The following is a 20471-nucleotide window of genomic DNA, read 5'->3' as shown; positions in this document are numbered from 1 at the left end:
CCATTGCATTGCAATTAACAGTTGTGTTGGCTCCACTTCTGAAATAGTTTATAATGATGTGGTGAATGCCACATTTCATGCTTTTTTTTATCATCATCTGAGCAATTGTTGCACCTGTTGCTTAGACAATGAATCTAACCAGATATGGACTGCTGTTAAATTGCTGTTAGAGTCGAGGCGCAAGTACGTATCGCTGCGACGCCACCAGTATCTGACAGAATGACAGAGTTTGAGACACTCGCATCCAGAGGCTCCTTTGTTTATTATATTGATACATAACCTCTCATTTGACCATTTCATGTCTTTCTTTCAGCTGCCATATTCCATAAAATACTTCTCTTTCATCCTGAATATAGTTGTGTCTCAAACACAATCATATTTATTTAAATGAATTTTTTTTAATGCTAAACAGTGCCCATTAAAAGCTTTAATCTCTCTATATTGGTATGCGTCTGTCTTGGGAAAGCTGCAGAGAGTATAGAGGGGACCTGCTTCAGCTGGCTTAAAGTGTTTTTCAGTGAGGCTTAACTAATGCAAGAGTTAAATAACTCTGGTGTCATCCTCTACGGGGAATCAGTGGATCATTTAGGACACCTATAGTTAGTCTCCTATAGTCACTTTGAATCCACAATATATGAATAATTTCAGCCCATTCAGAGAGTTTAGTCACAGTATAAATTGCAACTGATGACCTGTGAATGCATAAAAAAGATTTATTAAAGATAATTCAGCTGTAAAGCAAAGTAATGTAAAGTTATGATATACAGTAAGTCTAACAGACTCAAGGACCTTTTATGTCCTATTCAGACAGCTCTCCATAATCTTCCTCTGGGGTATTTTGTTCTCCTTGAACATATGAATCTTAAGTTGCAGTTGCCTTAAATAGCTGTTCTTCAATCTCTGCCTCTCCTTCTGACTTAAGTTCTCTCTACAAAATTAAAGTCTCAAAGAATGCTCATTATTATGCAAGGTTATGGCTGCCCGGGTAATTTGGAAAGCAAAAAAAAAATAAAAAGAGAGTCCAGAGAAAAAAAGAGAACTGCATATGGATGAAGAAATGGGAAGTGAAAGGCTTATTAAATGCATAATTTAACAGAGATGTTTGTAATTTGGTCTACATCGCTGTTTGAAAGTAAGATAAAGCTTACTGTACTTTCTTTTTGTTTGATAATAAATATATTTATTTCACATGTCACTCATGCTAAATCCTCGTGTAAGCACACATGTTCTGGAAACTCATCGGGTCAGTGACCTCTCTCTACTCTGACCTTGATCCTTATTTCCCTGCAAGAAGGTTTCCTCTCTCATAAAATACAGCATGTTGACAGCTATGGCTACCAAAGAACAAATGGGATTGTCATTGCCTATAGGAACGCAAGGCTGCCGCTGCTTTGCCCCCCCCCTTTCCTGTCAGTTAGGGACAGTGAGAAAAAATCACTGGGTGGGACGGGGGGAACAGAACCTTAGGGTAGGCTTTTCAGAAGAGCAACACTCTCCGCGGGGTTACTGATATATAGTTTGGACAGAGATTTTTATGACACAGAAAAATACTAGAACACTCCTTCCAATAATTTTTCCAAGTCAACCTGTGTGTTAATGGAACAGCATTAGGAGTAGAAAGAATTGCCAAATACTCCTTATTTCTTAGCTAAGTAATGCTGAATGGATATTCACCACAGCATAACATATATTTGTGGGGAACATGCATTATATAACAGGCTAATGCTACATGAATGGTCTGTTGTGCTGCAGAATAAAGCGAGGCAAATGCTGGCTAGTGAAAAAGATTACATTCAATCTACTTTTTCCAGGACTATTAGTGAAAAATAAGACTGATATTTTCATTTGCAGTGATTTATATTAGGTGGCATGGTTCTTCCACACAACCTTCAATGTGCATACACAGAAAGCTGGAGGCAGGGACAGCTGCCAGAAGACAGAAAAGAGCAGGCATCACTGACAGATATAACACTGATTAAGTCTGATACAGGAGGAAATGAGGAGCTGGGGTTGCAAAGAGGGTTGCAGGCGTGCACCCTATTTGTCATACCCAGTTGGATGTGCCGAAGGGTTTCCATTAAGCCATCAGCTGATATGGGCTGGCACTGAGATCATCTGATCTGTTGGCACTGCAGCTGAGCTTGACTTTATAGCCTGCTCAAACTAAAGCTATGCTTAATTATAGATTTGGCACATGAAAAAAATGAAAGACTCCCTCTTAATCTTTCAAACCTCCTAACCCTCATCAAAGTGGCAAAACACATTACCCCCCCACCCCCACCCCCAATAATATAAAACATCTGTGCAGTTTTGCCACTGCGGCATCCCTCAGTCACATTGTCATTCAGAGCTCATTAACATCAGTAAGTTTGTTAATGTTCTGCCTACAGGGCCTAATGAGTTAATCAGCTGGCAGGTTTTCCCATGGGTTGGACCTCTTTATGGCTCTGAACCACTTTTACCCCTCATGCTGTCTCAGTGCCTCCTCAAAGCTCTGCAGCTCCCACTAAGGTTTCAAGTGACAACCTTTCTGTCACTCTCTTCCTCCTTCCTTGTTCCACTTGTTAAGGGGGAGCATGGCAGTGGTACAAAGTAAGAGTGTCGGGTGAGCATGTGGGAATAAGGTGGTGGGTGGTGGTGGGTGGTGGTGTTGAGGTCATAAAAAGGGATGGAAGAGCTGGAAATGCAGGCAGAGCCACTGCCAAGCAGGGAGGAAGACGCTTTCAGAGGAATCACTGTAAACAGACACAGACATGCCTGAGCCCCAGAAGCCAGGTAAGCTGGTCCATCCTTTGAGATTAGAATAGAAAAGAAAAACTCACTGAAAAACAAAAAACAAAAGCAGAAGTGGAAGCTGGCGCTTCTGTGCAATATTCAGAAGTAGAGGTGTGTGGGAGAGGAAAACAAGGCATTTCTAATTTTGACCTTTATTCTTTATTCTTGATGAAATGATTGTTGTTTGTCCATCACAATAAATCATAGTTGGACTTTAATAATTGATAATTTATCCAGTTTATTTCACTGCTCATAAAACAACACAAAGGTATCTAATTATATAGACTACAATTTATTAGTGGACATGTGGCTCAAAGCTGTTAACCATGATTAATCTGTGGCATGACTGTAAGCTTTATAAGCACATGTCATTATTCAGTGTCACTGTGTTGCTTTCTCTTTCCCAAAAAACATCTCTGAAGTTTCTGCATTCAGCTTCAGTGAAAGCTAACTCAGCTGTTTTCAGAGTAAAATGTGCAGGGTTGTTTTTGCTCACTTTATGTGATTAAATGTTGGTAATCAAGAATAAAACGAGCCAAAATTATGAGTGAGGAATTTTGATAATGATAAAATGATAATGGAACTTGCTCTTGTAGGCTCCTATAGGGAAAAATGTCCTGTATACATGAAGTTTCATTTAGTTGAGGAAAGCAGGAATGTTGAAAGGGTGCAAGTTGGCAAATTTACAATGATATAACTGATAAAAATAATAATAATTTTAAGTGATTATGTTTTAGTACAGCAACAGAGTGCATATGCTTTGTTTTACACTGAATACAGTGTGATTATGCAAAATTCAATAGTTTTATGTACACTGCAGTTATATAATTAAAAGGAAAACATTGGCTGTAAATGGCAGTAAATGCTTTCTTTTATCACTGATAATAAGCCCTTTCATTGCACTATAAACTATGAGTATATGGTTCCAGCAGAGCGATATAATCTTTCCATGCATGTGGCATAATATTTAGTAATCTGAGCACTGAAACATTGCCGCAGCATTGTGATCTAGTGTATGTTGTAATGTTTCTATCAGTCATGGGGTCTGAAATATGCTCTGCCATCTTTGTCAGCAGCAACCTCAAACTGTAAATCATCTGGTAGCTTGAAGCAGGAGAAATGAGAGCATGCATGAGGAAAGGAGTGAAGGAGGGCAGGAGGGAAGAAAGAGGTAACAGATAAAAGTGGAGAGATGAGGGGAATGATTTGTTAGAGGGACCTCTGTCAAGTCAGGTGTAACTACCTTGCCGTCGTATCTCTGCACCTCAGACACCTTATCTATCTGACCCTGATTGCCTCCCTCATTCTATTTCACCGTCTCCTCTGCTGGCATCAATCTCGCCCCCTCGCCAATCTGCATGAAGTTCACCATATCACTGCTGTTATGTAAAAGTCAGAACTCCCATTTTCTCAGATATATAATTCAGATATCTGTTTTGCTCACTGAGCTCTTTCAAAATAGCATGGATCGGACCAAAAATGGCGCTTTTCTGAAAGCACATGCGCCTACAAGGGTCCGCATTTAGTCGTTGTTGATACGTCATAAAATGCATTTGATGAACTGAAATCTGTCCCCTTCGCAGTACCTTATACCCTATCCCTTTTTATTCCCCCATCAAGCAGTAATTCCATCCCTGCATTTGATTATGTCTTACCAATGTGTCGCCAGGCCAGTGTCCTGACATCACACATATTATATTCCTAACACCACATTACAGCCTTCTCCTCTTGTTCTTGTGTTTCCACCCATCCCAAATTATTGCCCCTCTCTTGAACTTCATCACAGTTTCTCAGCTTTGGAGCCCCTCTGCCCCTGTCGATCAGGTGGTTACAGCTCATGTGACGTCTTGCTCCTTTCAGTTAAGGCTGCATGGGGATTCAGAAGATGTGGTAATCTGGAAGAAGCACGCATCCCAATAAACAGCCACAAGAATAGTTCTCAAGTGTAAAAATTATGACTGTGGTCTTGTGGAGCCACAAAAGGAAAGATGCCTCTATAGAGGGAGGGTGAACACGCTTGGTTGGACCATGTCCGGCCCATATAAGGGACATGAAAACAGCCCCAGTAGGATCATTGTTATGTATCATGAACCAGTGGGCTCTTTTGAATGAGCCAGCCACAGAATAATTAGACCTTGTGCACCAGAGTTGATGGTAATAGTTGCAGGGTGCAGGGTGGCAGTTTGCTGGCGCTACTCCATTGCTGAGCACGTGCAGACACAACAACACAATTTTTAATTACCAGTAACACTGCCAGAAGCCAACATCTCTACCCAAACACCCCTCCCTCCCCTATTAGCATACGATGGAGCATGGTCCAGCTTCATAAAAACAGACTTTAACTCTGGCTTAGATTCAACTAATGGGCAGGCCTCTACATTCATATTTACATTCATCCATTGGATCATGTTCTTGATTATATTAGGAGTAATTCTGAGTCATTTTTGGATATGTTTTTTTTTTTTTTGAGTCACTACATCAAATTGCTTTCTATTTTTTTTTAGTAGGACTTCTGCAAATTTGTCAGACAGTATGATGCTGCTCACACACATGAAAACAGCCCTCCTCACTGCTGTGCAATCTCAACAGTTACTCCTGAGTGTTCTCTTTGATCACTTAATGTTAGTGGTCAACTGGTGCCACGTAATGTTAGCTTGGAAACACTGATATTAACTCTGTGTTAGTCTCACAGAAAAGCGAGCAAGGCCACCGTGATGTTAACTGTTGGTTTGAGGACTTTTGTGTTTGAAAAATGGACTTTCCCATCTTGGTTTTATCTTGTGTGACAGTATTATCAGAGGAAAGTTAAGATTGCCCTACGGACCAGCCTAAAATATGTTAAAGCAGTGTGTTTTTGTGACATCTGCTGATGGGTATAAATAGATGACATAAAATGTGAACATCCATCTCCACTTATCCTGTTCAGGGTTGCAGGGGGATGGAGCCTATCCCAGCTGTTATAGGGCAAGAGACAGGGTACACCCTGTAAAGACTGCCAGCCTGTCACAGAACTAGCACGGAGGGACAGACAACCATTTACACCTATGGACAATTTAGAATCACCAATTAGCCGAACTCCAGTAACTGCATGTCTTTGGACTGTGGGAGGAAACCCACGCAGACACGGGAGCACATACAAACTCCACACAGAAAGGCCCAGGCGGATTTGAACCCAGACCTTCCAGCTGTGAGGCAACAGTACTAACCACTTTTCCACCATCCTGACCTAAATGTGAGCATTCTTATAGTCACAGCACTGCTGCAGGTCTCTCTGCTTTATCTGTACTGTTGAATTTTTTCCCCCAGTTACTATTTTTGTTTCAAAACGCAGACATTTTATCTGATTTCAAAGAGAAAATGGTCATTTCACACACATAGCTCTGGCTGTGAACACAGGCGCTCCAACCACCAGCTGCTCAAAGCTTATGTTTACAAGTGGCATCAGCTTAAAGAGCAGGGTAAGGGAAATAAAATGGCTTTTTTTTCACACAGTGGATGAAGGGAGAGGCTACACCAAGGCCATGTGTAAGATAAAATTTTGAACTCTGAATCATGCTCCAGTAGAGTCCTAGAATAGAAAAGATAATCAAACTGAAGTCTAATTCAGTCTTAGTGAAAGTTACAGCTCAACCAATCAGATACCTCTCTGTAAAACTGGCCCCAGAGTCTACCTTCTTGTTTTTGCAGTTGTTTAGCAGAATGTTAAACTTCCTGTCACATCTATAGGCTGCAAGGCAGAAGGTGTCTATCATGTCACACCCCCACTCTTGTGCCCCCAAAACCATGCGTCTCACAACGGGTTGAGTGTAGCATTACTTCATACCAAGGCTATCATCAAGTTCCCACAGGTATGCACCCGCTGCTTGATGGATTACAGACAGATGCAGAGTCAAGCAACTGTGCCATGAGGTCCAACAAAGAGAGTGTGAAAAGTTAAGTGATCCCCAATATACCATTAACAAAGCCTCTCTGAGTGCAGACCAAGCAGTGTGATGTGCAGTGGATACACAACCAGAAATGTATCCCTTTTTCTAAAAGCTTCCTCTGTGATCAGAGAGGGGCCTTAGCCTATTTGGAGCGCAGGCTGTGTTGATGTGAGCTGGAAGACAAAAGAAAATAAATGGAAAGCTGAAGTGGATGACAGCTTAATATGGTATTTAAAGCTGCCTTTGTTTGCAGATTCCTCATCCCTAAATTAGAATTGCATTTAGCAATTGTTTTCTCATGTTCAGAGCGCTATATTCACATAATGACAATTCATTCAAATTGTCAGGAAAGTTTACAACAGTGCTATAAAATCTAATCTTCGGCTCCACACTATTCCCAAATCCTTCCATTTCTGCACACTTGTTCTCCCATAAATCTTCATCCTCACGTGTGGCAAGGAGGGAAGAAGAAGCAGGGGGACCGAGACATCACTTGTGGAATCCAAACAAGTCATAATTCTTATCATCATCATTACAAGTCAGTATTATATAGAGCCATCCCGTCTCTTGCGTTCCCTCCACAGGCTTGTGCGTCTAATCCCATACATACATACACATGTGCACATACAAATGGAATAACACAGTAATGTCGGATCTGTCAAAGCTTTATCAGCTTCTCTCAGTGGGAGAAACATTATTAGTGACCTTTTTCTTTGTAGTAAAGTCTCCATAGAGCTCAGTGCTTGCTTTTGAGATCAAGATGAAATACTGAGAAGAATCGGAAGAAAGTGTATCATTTCATCCCTTCTGCAGTAATAAATCAACACATAAATCACACACAGGTTCTCTAAAGGGATGACAGCACAACAATCTCGGGACAAATCTCTCATCAAAGCACAGACTGAGGAAGGCTTGTTGTTGTACACAGTGTGAGGCTACAACTAGTACCACTGCTTTCCACAGTTCACTGATTAACTGTCTAAGGTGATGCTTTCAAATTGCTTGTTTTGTCCCACTTGCACTCAGTTCACTATCGCAAAAGAACATCTGAGAGGCTAGTGAATGTCAAAGCTAATGTTCAGATGATCATGTGTATTTTCAGTGTGCCGTCAGGTTGATAGACAGAGCAGCGCTCAGATTTTATGTAAAATCTGAGCGCTGGTCGTATCGGTGCAGTTGAAACTGCTCAGATTTTATGTAAAATCTGAACTGCTCTCACAATGTATCAAATGTGACCTTCTTAAAACCTTCAAAAACCTTCAAAACCCCCCCAAAACCATAAATAAATAAATAAAGAGGGCAATAATGCTAAAAATGGTTCAATCCAAGACAGTCTGGAGGAGCACGTTCAACCATTTTCTTCTAAATCATCTTCAAAGCACCTTTCACAACTTTTGAAAAAGGTTCATGAGAAAAAATCCTTTAAAATATTAAATATTCAAACCCCCCATCCCCACCCCCCTCCAACGAGCTAAAACTCAGCAGCCAAAAACAAAAAGTAGGTCATCCAGATTTGCAAAGACCTCTCCTTTTCCTCTCCTGGTCGTATCGGTGCAGTTGAAACTGCGAGCTCCTGTTTACCAAACAGAACAGCCACCTTCCTGAGGCTTTCATTTACCGATGAACGGCAACGTGACAAAGTACGTTTGATCAACACAGATTTTTGGAGTTTTAAGTAACATTTTCTCTTGTTTTTCTGTTATTTTGGTCAGCAATTTAGTAAAAAAAAAACAAAAAAACCCCACAATTTTTATAACTGCATGTTTTAAAATTTTAAAGTAACCTATTTTAAAACTGTGTCAAAAATCAATTTTGTGGAAAGCTTCTCTGTGATGTGTGGTTATTATTTTTGATACTGACAATCACTTGAATTACTGGAACATCTGTTCTTTGATGTTTTACTACCTGTATGTCAAGCAACTATTTAATTGCTACTCAGGATTTATCCATTTACCTTCTCCTCCTACATGGATGTCATTTTATTCAGTATGTGATGCAGCTGTAAAGATCATCAAGACTGTCAAATTAACTTGGCAAATGAGTGAGTGATTGGGAGGGCAGAGGCTTAAGCGTACCCAGATCCCGTCGACAGCATCACTCTCCATCCTCATCATGAAATGGTGAAACTGCATCAGTCACGCTCTGCTCCCACTGTGGATGCCAGCCAAGTGCCAATAATACCATTGATACTCATCCACACACTCTGTTTATAAATAGACTGCTTGAATATTAATCTTCTTTTTATTCCTCCCCTGCCAATATTCTGCATTTATATATATATATATATATATATATATATATATATATATATATATATATATATTTGAATATTATACAAATACAAAAACACTTTTGGTCACACCGTCATGTGCTTAAAGGAAAGTGTAGCAACAGCAGCAGCTTGGCCACATGTGATTACTGCACATAATAATGGAGTGAGTTGCTTTTATACTGGGATTAAGGTGCTTTATAGGCATTGAGGGATTCCCTGTTGAATAGCATTCAAAATATGTGTAAAAATTGGAGAGGATGGGAGTTTCTGAAAACATCACTCCGTCAGAAGCAGAGCTGCTCCCAAAGCAGGAGCAGTCTGACTGGCTGAGTTAAAGCAGAGTGATTCAAGAACAGTTTTCAGCTCTGGGGGTTGATGATTAAATTACTTATCGGATTACAGTTTTTATTTTATTAAAATTGTTAAAAATGTACAGCTAAATTGCATTTTTTGGGGGGGGGGGTCAACTTCCAAAAATGCTAAGTGTTATGAAATGCTGGGTCATGCACTTGTCCTTTTCCACCTTAGTGTCCTTCCTGCCAAGTGAAACCTCGTGTACCCAAATCTCTCTTTAAGCAACGATAACCCTGCAACATGAAAGTAACCCACTGGCATTACTTCTTCAGACTTTTGGTAGATTGCTCAGTAGTTCTGTCACATGCTTGCCCCTCTAATGGTATGTGTCCACAGGATTCATCAATTCCATACCTCGTGGTCATTGTCTGTGTAACGAGCCATGCAATGTGCAGTCATGTGAAAAAGAAGGTTTTTTACAGGACTCTATGTAGTCCTGTGAAGAAATACAGCCCGTGATTCGATAGCTTGTAGAACCACCTTCAGCAGCAAGAACTTGAAAGAAGCGTTTTCTGTTTGACTTCATCAGTCTGGCCTTCTCTTCTTTATGAGATCGCTTCAGTTCATTGAGGTTTGCAGGCATTCATTTATGCTCTTCTTCTTTTCTCATAACAAAATTTGTAAACACAAAAATTGTCGTAGGGTATGAGTATGAATCATAAAAGCAAAACTATGTACAATGAATGTTTTAACAATGTTATGCCACTGCTGTCTGTCCTCGGTAAGTCACCGGATCTCTGCACGACTGAGGTTTGCAGATTTCAGCAGAAGATTGAGCCAAGAATCCTGTGAGTTCTGTTTCCTTCAATGAGTCCAAAGAGAGCAATCTTAGGGGTACGATCTGAGTCCATGCGTGCTATGTGACCTAGAACTAAGCTGTCTAAGAAGGGTGACTGTAGTCAGAGGGATTGGTGTGAAGCTGAGGGCAGTAGAAATGCAAGTAAGGACCACCTGATTGGTGATGTGGTCTTGGTAGATAATATTTAGGAGAGTCCTGTTGGATTCCAATTCAAAGGAAGTATTTTTTTCTTAACAGATTTAGACAAAGACCACGTCTCACAAGCTTAGAGAAAAATGCTACAAACCAAGGTGTGAAGGAGTTTAACTTTTCCAGAGAGTAGATGGTTTCTTAAAAGCAGTAGTAGTGATATGCGCAGGTCTCTAAAGCATTTCAGTCAGGTTGAAGTCTGGACTTTGGCTGGGCCACTGCAGCACAGCTTGATTATTTTCTTTTTCAGCCATTCTGTTGCAGATTTACTGCTGTGCTTGGGATCATTCTCCTGTTGCATGTCTCAATTTGGGCCAGGTTTCAGCTGTTGGACAGATGGCCTCACATTTGACTCTTTGGTATACAGAAGAGTTCGTGGTTGACTCAATGACCCGTAAGGTGTCCAGGTCCTGTGGCTGCAAAACAAGACCAAATCATCACTCGTCCACCACTGTGCTGTCAGTTGGTATGAGGTGTTTGTGCTAATGTGCTGTGTTTGGTTTTCTTCAAGTGTGGCGCTGTGCCAAATGCTGTGCTCTCGTCTGTCCAAAGGTACTTACCCCTACTTACTCAGTCCTATGGAAGCGTTAAGGGTGTAATTAGTTTTTTGCAGGACTGCATAAAGTCCTGTGAAAACTTTCTTTTTCACCTAACTGTATTTGAGTTGCACTGAATTGCCCAGTCCTCATTTGCATAAAGTTGAGGTTTAGGCTATGCAAATTGACATGTACAGGAACACCAGTAGAGACAGATTCAACAAATCATATTTCGATCATGATTTAATATCTTTTCAGAAAAGGGTTTAGATAATCTTTTCCTTAGTCCAAGATGAAAGCTGCTGTTGGGCAATTATATTGGTTTTTATTTAAAAATTGAGATCAGACAGCCACAGTGAGCCGTTTGTCCAATCGGCTGCAGCTGTGAGTTTGTACATTTCTAGGAGACTGTCAGAGAAGCAGAGCACCTGTCAATAGTCTGTCATGGCACTGTGTAATGGCATGCCCATTAAGCATACAGTGCAAGTAAGTGTGGTGACCTCTATCATCCAAAAGTTCCCCTTGTGGACACATACCAAAACCCTCTCACGCCTCTTCTTCTGTTTACCTTAAGCTGAGTGATTGACTGATGAAAAACTGATGATTCTAAGACCATAAAGTTGATTCTGTGTCTTCTCTTAGATAGAATTGTTTTCTTGATTAGGAGCACAGACTCACATATGAGTTTTATGTTGTGCAGCATGTTAAGAGGCACAGATGTTACTCTTCTTGCGTGATTAAGATTTGCACTCTTTGGGGTTTCTCTTCGGTCTGATTTTCTGAATCACCATCTGCTGACAAATGAACTTTTGGCATCTTAAAGAAATATTATGTCTCATGAATGACACAAGCATTACAAATGCGTAATAGAAGAAATATCCTGTTTTTGAGCTCTGGACTTCACACCATTTTGCCTCTCAAGCAAGTCTGACTCCAAAGAGTAACTTCCTCCTGCGACATGCTACTCATCGGATCTGTCACGTACATGCAAACAAACACACACAGCAACATGAGCTTACAGTTTCACCTGACACACTTATCCGGTGTGGAGGGATATGACCGGGATGCTGTGTAAAACTGTACCAGGCTGCATTAACAAAGTATGCGAAGCAGGAACATGTTACCACCAATTGGCATTATACTCAACTGGAGAGGAGGCTGAATTGGCCCTAGTCTCCAGTTAACATGTCTGCTGGTGCAATAGCTTAGGGTTATAGACACGCTTAAGTAATCTAATGTATTCAGCAGTACTCCAACATCAAACTTCAGCAGAAACAAAACCATGTAATAGATGCCTCTTTTGAGCTGCGGCAGCATTAGATATATCAGTCACTGAGTTTAAAGGCGACAGCTGTTCAGTATCCAGCATCAAAACGCACATTCTTATGAGGAATCTGTGCCCTTTTTGGCTTTGTTCAGTGATGAGAAAGATTTCAAGATTCAAATGTTTGGCTTGGCCTGACTCCTTTGGCTTAACTGCCTGAATAAGCAGGAGACGCACGCAGCAAAGGAAGGCAGGGAAATGTCAAGAGAGATTAACGAAGCGCATTCCACAGAGGTTACCCTTCAAAAGCAAAAACGGGAAGAGAGAGCGAGAGAGGCCGACAGAGCGAGAGGGAGTGTGCAAGAGCGAGCAAGGCTGTCGAGGATGAGCACAGCATTAATCTGCTTATTGTTTTCAGATTTATGAAGAGAAACTAATATTTCTTTAGGCTAATTGCAATACAGCCCAGAAACCTCATAAGTTGTTGGTTCTTATTGTATTTTGTAATGTGCATGATTTGTAATGATTATAAGATTACAGAGGAAATAGTAATATGACTGATCTCTGGAATATGAATGTTTTTAAACTGTCTCCAGTACTGCATGTGTCACTTGTGTTACAGAGAACAGAAGCACTATGCTAAGTGTTATCTTTAGTGCTGAGGAGATCAATGACTAAAGTTTGAACACTTCCTTAACAAAGTCTTGTCTTGAGGTCAGTGTCAATAGGACTGATTAAAAGAAAAAAGGAAAAGGAAGATCTATCTTGCATTAGCCTCAATGCTTCTCTGTTGCTGTTGAGCACATGTGCAAAGGCCTCACCTCATTAGTTCAAAGAAGGTCACTGATTTTTATCACCTTAGTTTTAGTCAGTGTAGGATCAAAGGATTTTTTTTGTGCGGCACACAACCTCAGACAGCACTGAGCAACTGATCACAGCTTCATTCAGGATCACTACACTGAAAATAAGATTGATATTTCCTATTTGGAGGCATGCCTCTGTTCTGGGAGGACTTCTCCGTCCTTACATGGAAACCTCGAGACAGGGAGAGCAGCCACTAGATCCCCATACAGAACAGAGCAGGCATCAAAGACTACAAATATGACAGCGACTAAATCAGATACAGCATGCAAGGAAGAGCTGGGTTGGAGGTGTACTGCAAAGTGGCTTGCACATACACAGCAACTACGAGAAGGCTAAAGTAGCTGAAATAGGATGCAATTTATAAAACCTGCCAATTGGATACACAGAAGGGCATCGACTAATTCTACTTGATTTGGGTCATTAGATCATAGATTTGGTTTGTCAACCCAAATGTTGCTGATTTGGTTCAACCTCACTGCTTTAGCAAGGACTTGTATCTTCATCGCTCAAAAAGCAGCTAAAAGAGTAACACTAGACTTGTTTCTGCTGCCTAACAGTAGTAAAAAATGTAATGACCTCTGGTTTAAGGAACTTGTTCTCATTTGAGGATGTAAAATACTGCTGCTGTTAGATCCTGCAGGTATCACAGACATATGCACACACCGTCCTTGGGCGTTGACAGCTTATGTGTTGGTCGCAGCAATGCTGCATAATAAAAGATAGATTTTATAAGGAACTACAGAGTCTGTAGGAGAAAATTGGTTTGATTTGATTTGTTTTCTCACACTGAGTTTCCTAAAATATATTATGTTTGGGATCAAATGTGCCCCTTGAGCACATTAACCCTCAAACCTAAGAATGATTCTTACCCAGTGTGCTCAAATATGAGGAAAAACAGTCTTTCCCAAGTGTTCATGTGTCATGAATTGGGAGTAAAGCTGATGTCTGTTGTTGGGACAGGTGCATCAAGGCAGCGGCGCCAAAGAACCTGACAACACAGCAGGATTTGCAGGCAATGCATACAACTAGATGTTGTTTATAACTGGTTCAACAACCAAATTAGAACATTAAGCTGCTTTAAAGAGCAAAAAGATGAGTAAAATATCTAAAAAATATTTTTATATGGATTATTACATGCTATGTGGTGGAAGATCATACTCTAAACACTTTGAAAACTCAAAGTACGCATACATCTTTTAATATCTGTGGTCAGATAGAAAATCTCCTACCCAGGCACTTAGCTTAAAAATCCCCCCTAATGTCTCGACTTCAGTTTTATTACTTAATGACTTTTAAGTTAGAGACATGAGGTGTTAAAGTCCTCAAGAGTTTAAAATGATATAAGTGATAAGCTTTTGGTCTATAATTATGGCTGCACTGAGCATCAGTCACCGAGTGTATTTAAAGAAAGTATTGACAGTGGCAGGGTCAGCGAAAACTGAGTAAATCCTCTTTCAACAAGCATCTCACATGGTATTTGTTAAATATAAACCATGTAGCCTATATCTCATCTCCTCCACTGAAGAACCCAGTGCTTGATCTCCTTGACCCCGGTCGGTCTGGCTCATTGTTCTTCTCTCTCCCAGTTCTAGTTTCTACCTCTCTGCTCAGCCCTTTACTTCAGAGGAGAGTGGAATCAGATTAAAGTAGGACAAAGAAATGGTGGGACAGAAAAGTGCTGAGAGTGAGGATTTGCATTAAGTGAAAAGTAAGACGGAATGGAGACCGCGAGAGACATTATCCATTTAACAGATACCTGGAAGACAGGGAAGCAGACGGCTGTTAAGTGAAATTATCTAGGCCAGAGAGGACCGCCGATGAAGCGTGGATGGTAATGAGAGCGCAGATGGATCCTCACAGACAGAGTGTTCATCAGCCGTGCATTACCTTCAGCATTAGCAGGGAGGGTTCAAGGGTTACAGTGATCCTGGTTGTGACTTAACAGCTTGCTCACAGCTTTCACAGAGCTGGACAGAGAAGCCTGCAATGGAAGACGGGCTACTGGTGCGGCTGAAGGAGAAGCAGGTCACTTATGGATAATTAGAAAAGGATAAAATCGTTCTTTAAAAACTGCACTGGGCAAGATTTAAAAAAATAAATAAAAAATACACCTGTCTTATCAGCTTAAATCACAAAGTGGAGCTACAATAGAGAACTACGTCACTCCCTTCACTAATTGAGATGCTGTAGATTTGCTCTATCTGCCCATTTTAAATATGAGTGTCGTGTAGGGAACTAAAGTCAGTTATTGTTTTTTTTTTAGAGCATATTTCACATACAGTTTAGTTTTATGGACAGATTCTAATAGGATTTACCTCATGGATCTGATGAAAAATATCTTGATTATCTCCAATATCTCAACTATGATGTGGATTTTCTGATTCTCTATTTGTCATCTACCACCAGCAGATTATTAGTCAAATGTCTTAACAACTATTCAGTGAACTGGCATGAAAGTGATCAGGGGATGAGACTCACCCTGTTCAGACTTACCCCGTTGAAAGTGAAAGTCAAAATTTAAACTCCCTCACTTGATGGTTTGCATTGTAAAGTTATTTTTGGGTAATAAAAATCCATAAGGGTTAAACTAGATAGGAATCTGAAGCATGAGCAGTTGAAGAACAGATGAAAGGGTGAGGGTGGCGCAGACGATCACAAAGGAGGGAAAGAAACAAAAACAGGAAGTAAAACCACAAAGAAAAGCTTGAGAACTAACCTTCAAAGCTAAACAGTAAGTACCCCAAAACATAACACTGAAACATGAAGAAAACAGAAGTCACATAAAAAAAAAAAAAGAAAACTTAAAACAAACTGAAACCTGAAGAATACCACAGGGGCTATAAAATTTTGGGATAGGCATTGTTACTTATAGGCTCTCTATATAAAAATACTCATTATGCACAGTGGCCTGAATCTGAATGGTCTATGCATGTTACATGCTGTATGCTTCCTTTGTGAATCTTTTTGCTGTTTACTCCACTCTATAGGCCACTGCTCACTGGACCTGCAAATGGCCAAAATCCCTTATCGTGCCCCCCCCCCCCCCCCCCCCCCCCCCCCAAAAAAAACAAAACAAAACAAAAAAAAAATCAATTCAATTTTATATATATTGTAAGGTAAAGACCAACAGTCAAAACGACCCCCTATGAGCCAGCACATGGCAACAGTGGGAAGGAAAAACTCCCTTTTAACAGGAAGAAACCTCCAGCAGAACCAGGCTCAGGGAGGGGGGGTCATCTGCTGCGACCGGCTGGGGCTGAGGGGAGAGAGAAAGGACAGAAAACATGGTGTGGAAGCAAGCCAGAGATTATTAATAATTAAAAAAAACAAAAAACAAAACCATGCTGAGGGGTTATTATGGATATTTTTGTCCAGCGAAGCCAGAAATATGTTGCCTACTTCAGCTTTAATGTGTAATCAAATAATGTTGCAGCTGGTGAATGTGGTGCAAATTTCAACTGCATTACACAGTCATGGGTAGCTTAATCTGTGGGCCTAATAATATGTCATCTGAAAGGTCATTACAGCAAAGCTTTAAACACCAGAGCTGTGTTGTTTTTGGATGTCGTGTGTTCACAGGCCCGATTTCTTTTTAAGTTTGGCAGCAGGCGTGAAAACAGAAAAACAAGAGAACACAGACGCTCAACGGTCTTTATCTTTCCAGAAACTGAGTGTCATCTCTTTCACTTGTGATGCTTATATTAATATGTTTTATTGTTATGTTATATTATTTTCTATTCATTTATTTTAGCTGTTCAGCACTTTGGTCTGCATCTGTTGTTTTAGCTAAATTCCTTGACTCACAGCATACTCTGAATTATACTAATGTATAGTAATGTATTAATACTCCGCAAAGTAACTATTAACTAACTGACATATAAATGTACTGGAGAGACAATATTTACCTGCTCACTGGGCTGAAATAGAAGCATAATGTGGACTCTAGAAATACCAGACAACCATGGAAGAACTTCTTTATCATTACACCAAATTTTTATTTTGTTACTTACTTTGGTCCTGGGTCCCTGAATTAGATAAGCAGAAGAAAATGGATAGATGGAGGGAATTACTTCGGTTCATGGCACAAAAGAAAAACCAAACAAACGATCTGTGGTTAATATTAGGTAACACACTTACTTAAGTGGCAACACACTTAAGTAAGATGGTATACGTGGCAAACCTGCTCAGCATCAACATTTTGGCATCAGTGTGAGTATTTTATGCTGCAGGGGGTGTGCCAAAAATAAGTCACTTACTTATCCAAAGGATTGCTGAGGCGTGCACGCGAATTACTTGGCTCTCTGAATGAATGGATGGGCTCGTGGAGTAGGAGACCGATAAGAAAGCGATTCTGCTGGCCTCTCGGCACTCGAAGCCACTCATTTTCAACATATTAACAAACGAGTGCAAACACAAATGGCCTCTTAAACAGCAGAGAATGAGGATTGCATTGAGAGAAAGATTGTCTCACCGCTGTTTGACATTTCACTTCCCATATTCCTTTGCTCTTCTGTTGTAAATAGAAGTGCTCCGTGTGTCTTTTACACTTCACATACTACATGTTTTTTCTCTCTCACACACGTATTTCCACTCGCAGCTGCCAACATAAAACGTTCCTTGAACATCTTTAAATATTTTCACTGGGTGGTATAATTTGCATTCTTTCTCTATCATCACCTGCATAAAATGCTTCACCTGGGATACACAGAAAAAAATCTAAAGTGCCTGCAGATACCCAGCCTCATGATGCAAACTACCTAAATGGAAAAAAAACAAAAAACAATGCAGAGCAGTGAAAAGCCTATAAATTAGATGTGAAAGGGCAATCCTGATAACGTATAAAATCCCTGCGTAATCATGCATAGAGGAGGTAGCAGTGACCTTGAGGGCTAAAAATTCTTTTGTGAAACTTAATTTACTGCACAAAAAATGTTGCTGGGTGAGGAAACTATGCAATGATTGGTGAGCGTCTCTCTCTCTGTCTTTCTTTCGTTTCTTTTTTTTTTTTTTTGCAGTGATACAGCACCCAGCCGCAGGGTAAAAAGATCCTACATCTTATGTTTGTTTTTAAAAGCCTGTGATGTTTGGTCATCATATTTTCAAGTTATTATGTAAGGCGGAAAAAAAAGGTTGTCAGTTGGGATGCAAATTAGCAAGTCTAATCTTCGCTATAATGCGTTTCCGCTCTGTCACGTGACCAAATTGTTTGTTTTATTCATGCATTGTTCAGGACGCCTCCCGTTAATTCCTGCAACTGCAGATTCAGCTTTAACTGCGGTGACAGTTTTAGTCTGAGCTGCGAAGGTTGTTTAAGATGTCACACCACATATAACATTTCAGAGTTTCAAGACAGTCAAAGCAGAGTCGCTGAGCATCAATATCCTTCTCTCACATCTCGACACCAGTGAACCAAAACTCTCATTCAACATCGCATATTGCTGTGCCGCTGCGCCACTGACACTGAATGAAGCTCCGACTGAGGATTCATACAATGACAACTGAAACTTTTACATCTAAGAAAGCTTCATAGAAAAAATAGAAAACTATAGAACTGCTTTTAGTCAGGAAATGTGCTCTCCCCATCAAACAGTGTCAGAGTGAAGGTACCCACACTCGTCTCTCCTCCTGTCCTCATTCATACTGGTTTTACTTGTGTGGAACTATAGGTATACAGTATAGTCCTTTATTCTTATCCGTCCACTATCTTTTGCTTATCCAACTCGGGGTTGCAGGAGGGATGGAGCCAATCCCAGCTGTCATATGGCGAAAGGCAGAGTAGGTCCTGGACAGGTCACCAAACTGTTGCAGCGCTAACACACACACACACACACACACACACACACACACACACACACACACACACACACACACACACACACACACACACACACACACACACACACCTGCGAGCAATTTAGAATCCCCAATTAACCTAACATGCATGTCTTGACTATGGGAGAAAGCCAGAGTACCTACAGGAGACCCATGCAGGCATGGTGAGGACATGCAGACTCCACACAGAAAGGCCCCACATGGCTGATGGATTCAAATCCAGGACCCTTTTGCTTGCTTGGTATCATAAATATTTTTAATTATTTATTTATTTTGATGAGCATGAAAATCACAGAAGCATGAAGCTCACAGTTTAAAATCTTTAATTCAGACATGTGAACTGATTTTTGTGTGTAGATTTTTATTTTTGTGTCTGGATGTGACCGAGAATAATGTTACGGTTTCTTGCAAAGGGCCACGACTCTGACAAAGGCTTCTGCAGTCATTTCAATCACATCCAACCAATGCTGAACTTCAGGAAAAACTGGCTCCACTTCACCTTGTGTAGCCCTCAGTGAATATTAAATGGAGCTAAAACACAAAAGTAATTATTTTCACTTGGCCGCATGGGGAGACTGCATGCTCCCTCGAAGACTCCTATTTCCCACATAACTACAGCAGCGGTCAGGAGCATCATGAAATCAAAACAGAAACTTACATGCATGTGTGAGAATCAGCTGACTGTGGTGGTTGAAGCTGATGACTGTCAGTTCTGTGACCTCCCGAGTACTTACAGAAAGGTATCTTACTACAATCAAAACTCAGTAAAAATATTAAAATGTAGCTAAATTATCGCCTCAGTCCTTTCTATTCATAAAAATGCTTCACCCGTTACATTTTCTGTTGCATATTTGTGGTACAGCTCCATGGGGCCCAGTTCATTCTTGTTAGCACCTCCTATGAAACTGGAAGTCAGAGAGTGAGCGTTCTCCCTTATTTATTATTTTCTGTGCTCTTCAAGTTATGATAGAATTGCATCAAATATACACAGATGAAGAAATTGAAGAAATTCAGTGTTCTTGAACAAACAATAAACTGTTTATTGAGGTGATAATAGGAACACTGCAATAACAACATACTGAAATTTTACAGTAAAAAACTGTTTTTGTAGATTACAGTAGGCATGTCCTTAAATAACAGCTGCTGGTATTTCACTGTAATTTAACAGGGAAATTTCCCTCACTTTACTTCCATGTTATTCTGCGGGGTTTATAGCCATTTATGGACAGTCTTTCATAAGAAATTTTTCCTCTGAGAGGCAGTGATATTTCCTTTAGTAAAGTGAGACACCAGCATGACTCCTGTGCATAGCGTACACATTCTGAGCGCCAACTATCTTTGGCAAAATGGTTATATTATTAATCACACATATCTGAAATCAGCACGGGGCTGTTTCCATAGTGATTTTGTGACATTTATTTAACTCCCCAGTTGTCTCTCAGGCTGCGAATTGTTTCTCAAAAACAAAATCCCCTCCTGTCTTCGGTTATGTCACGTCGAGTCAAAGATTAAATCCTGCTAGCAAACACACTGACATCAAGGTAGCGCAGCCCTGAAAAACAGAGGGCCAGAAGAGCACCTAATAAAATAAAATTCAGTGACCGACTTTCCTCTGATTCAGAAGAGGAGAGAGGTGGGAAAGATGGTTCAGCAGGAGCCT

General features: G+C 40.4%; 1 protein-coding gene across 1 annotated transcript in view; it reads left to right on the top strand.

Annotated features, from left to right (window-relative positions):
• Positions 1–2704: 2704 nt before the first annotated feature.
• Positions 2705–20471, top strand: part of mybpc2a (myosin binding protein Ca) — a 73874-nt gene continuing 56107 nt past the window's right edge. The window contains exon 1 of the mRNA XM_030735342.1: positions 2705–2775. Within this exon, the coding sequence (XP_030591202.1) occupies positions 2754–2775 (22 nt within the window). The 5' untranslated portion in view covers positions 2705–2753. The remainder of the gene's footprint in view (positions 2776–20471) is intronic.

The sequence above is a fragment of the Archocentrus centrarchus genome, chromosome 8, assembly GCF_007364275.1.
Source record: "Archocentrus centrarchus isolate MPI-CPG fArcCen1 chromosome 8, fArcCen1, whole genome shotgun sequence".
Classification (NCBI taxonomy): Eukaryota; Metazoa; Chordata; class Actinopteri; order Cichliformes; family Cichlidae; genus Archocentrus; species Archocentrus centrarchus.
Note: the sequence above shows the minus strand (reverse complement) of the source record. Positions and strands in the feature narration are given on the sequence as shown.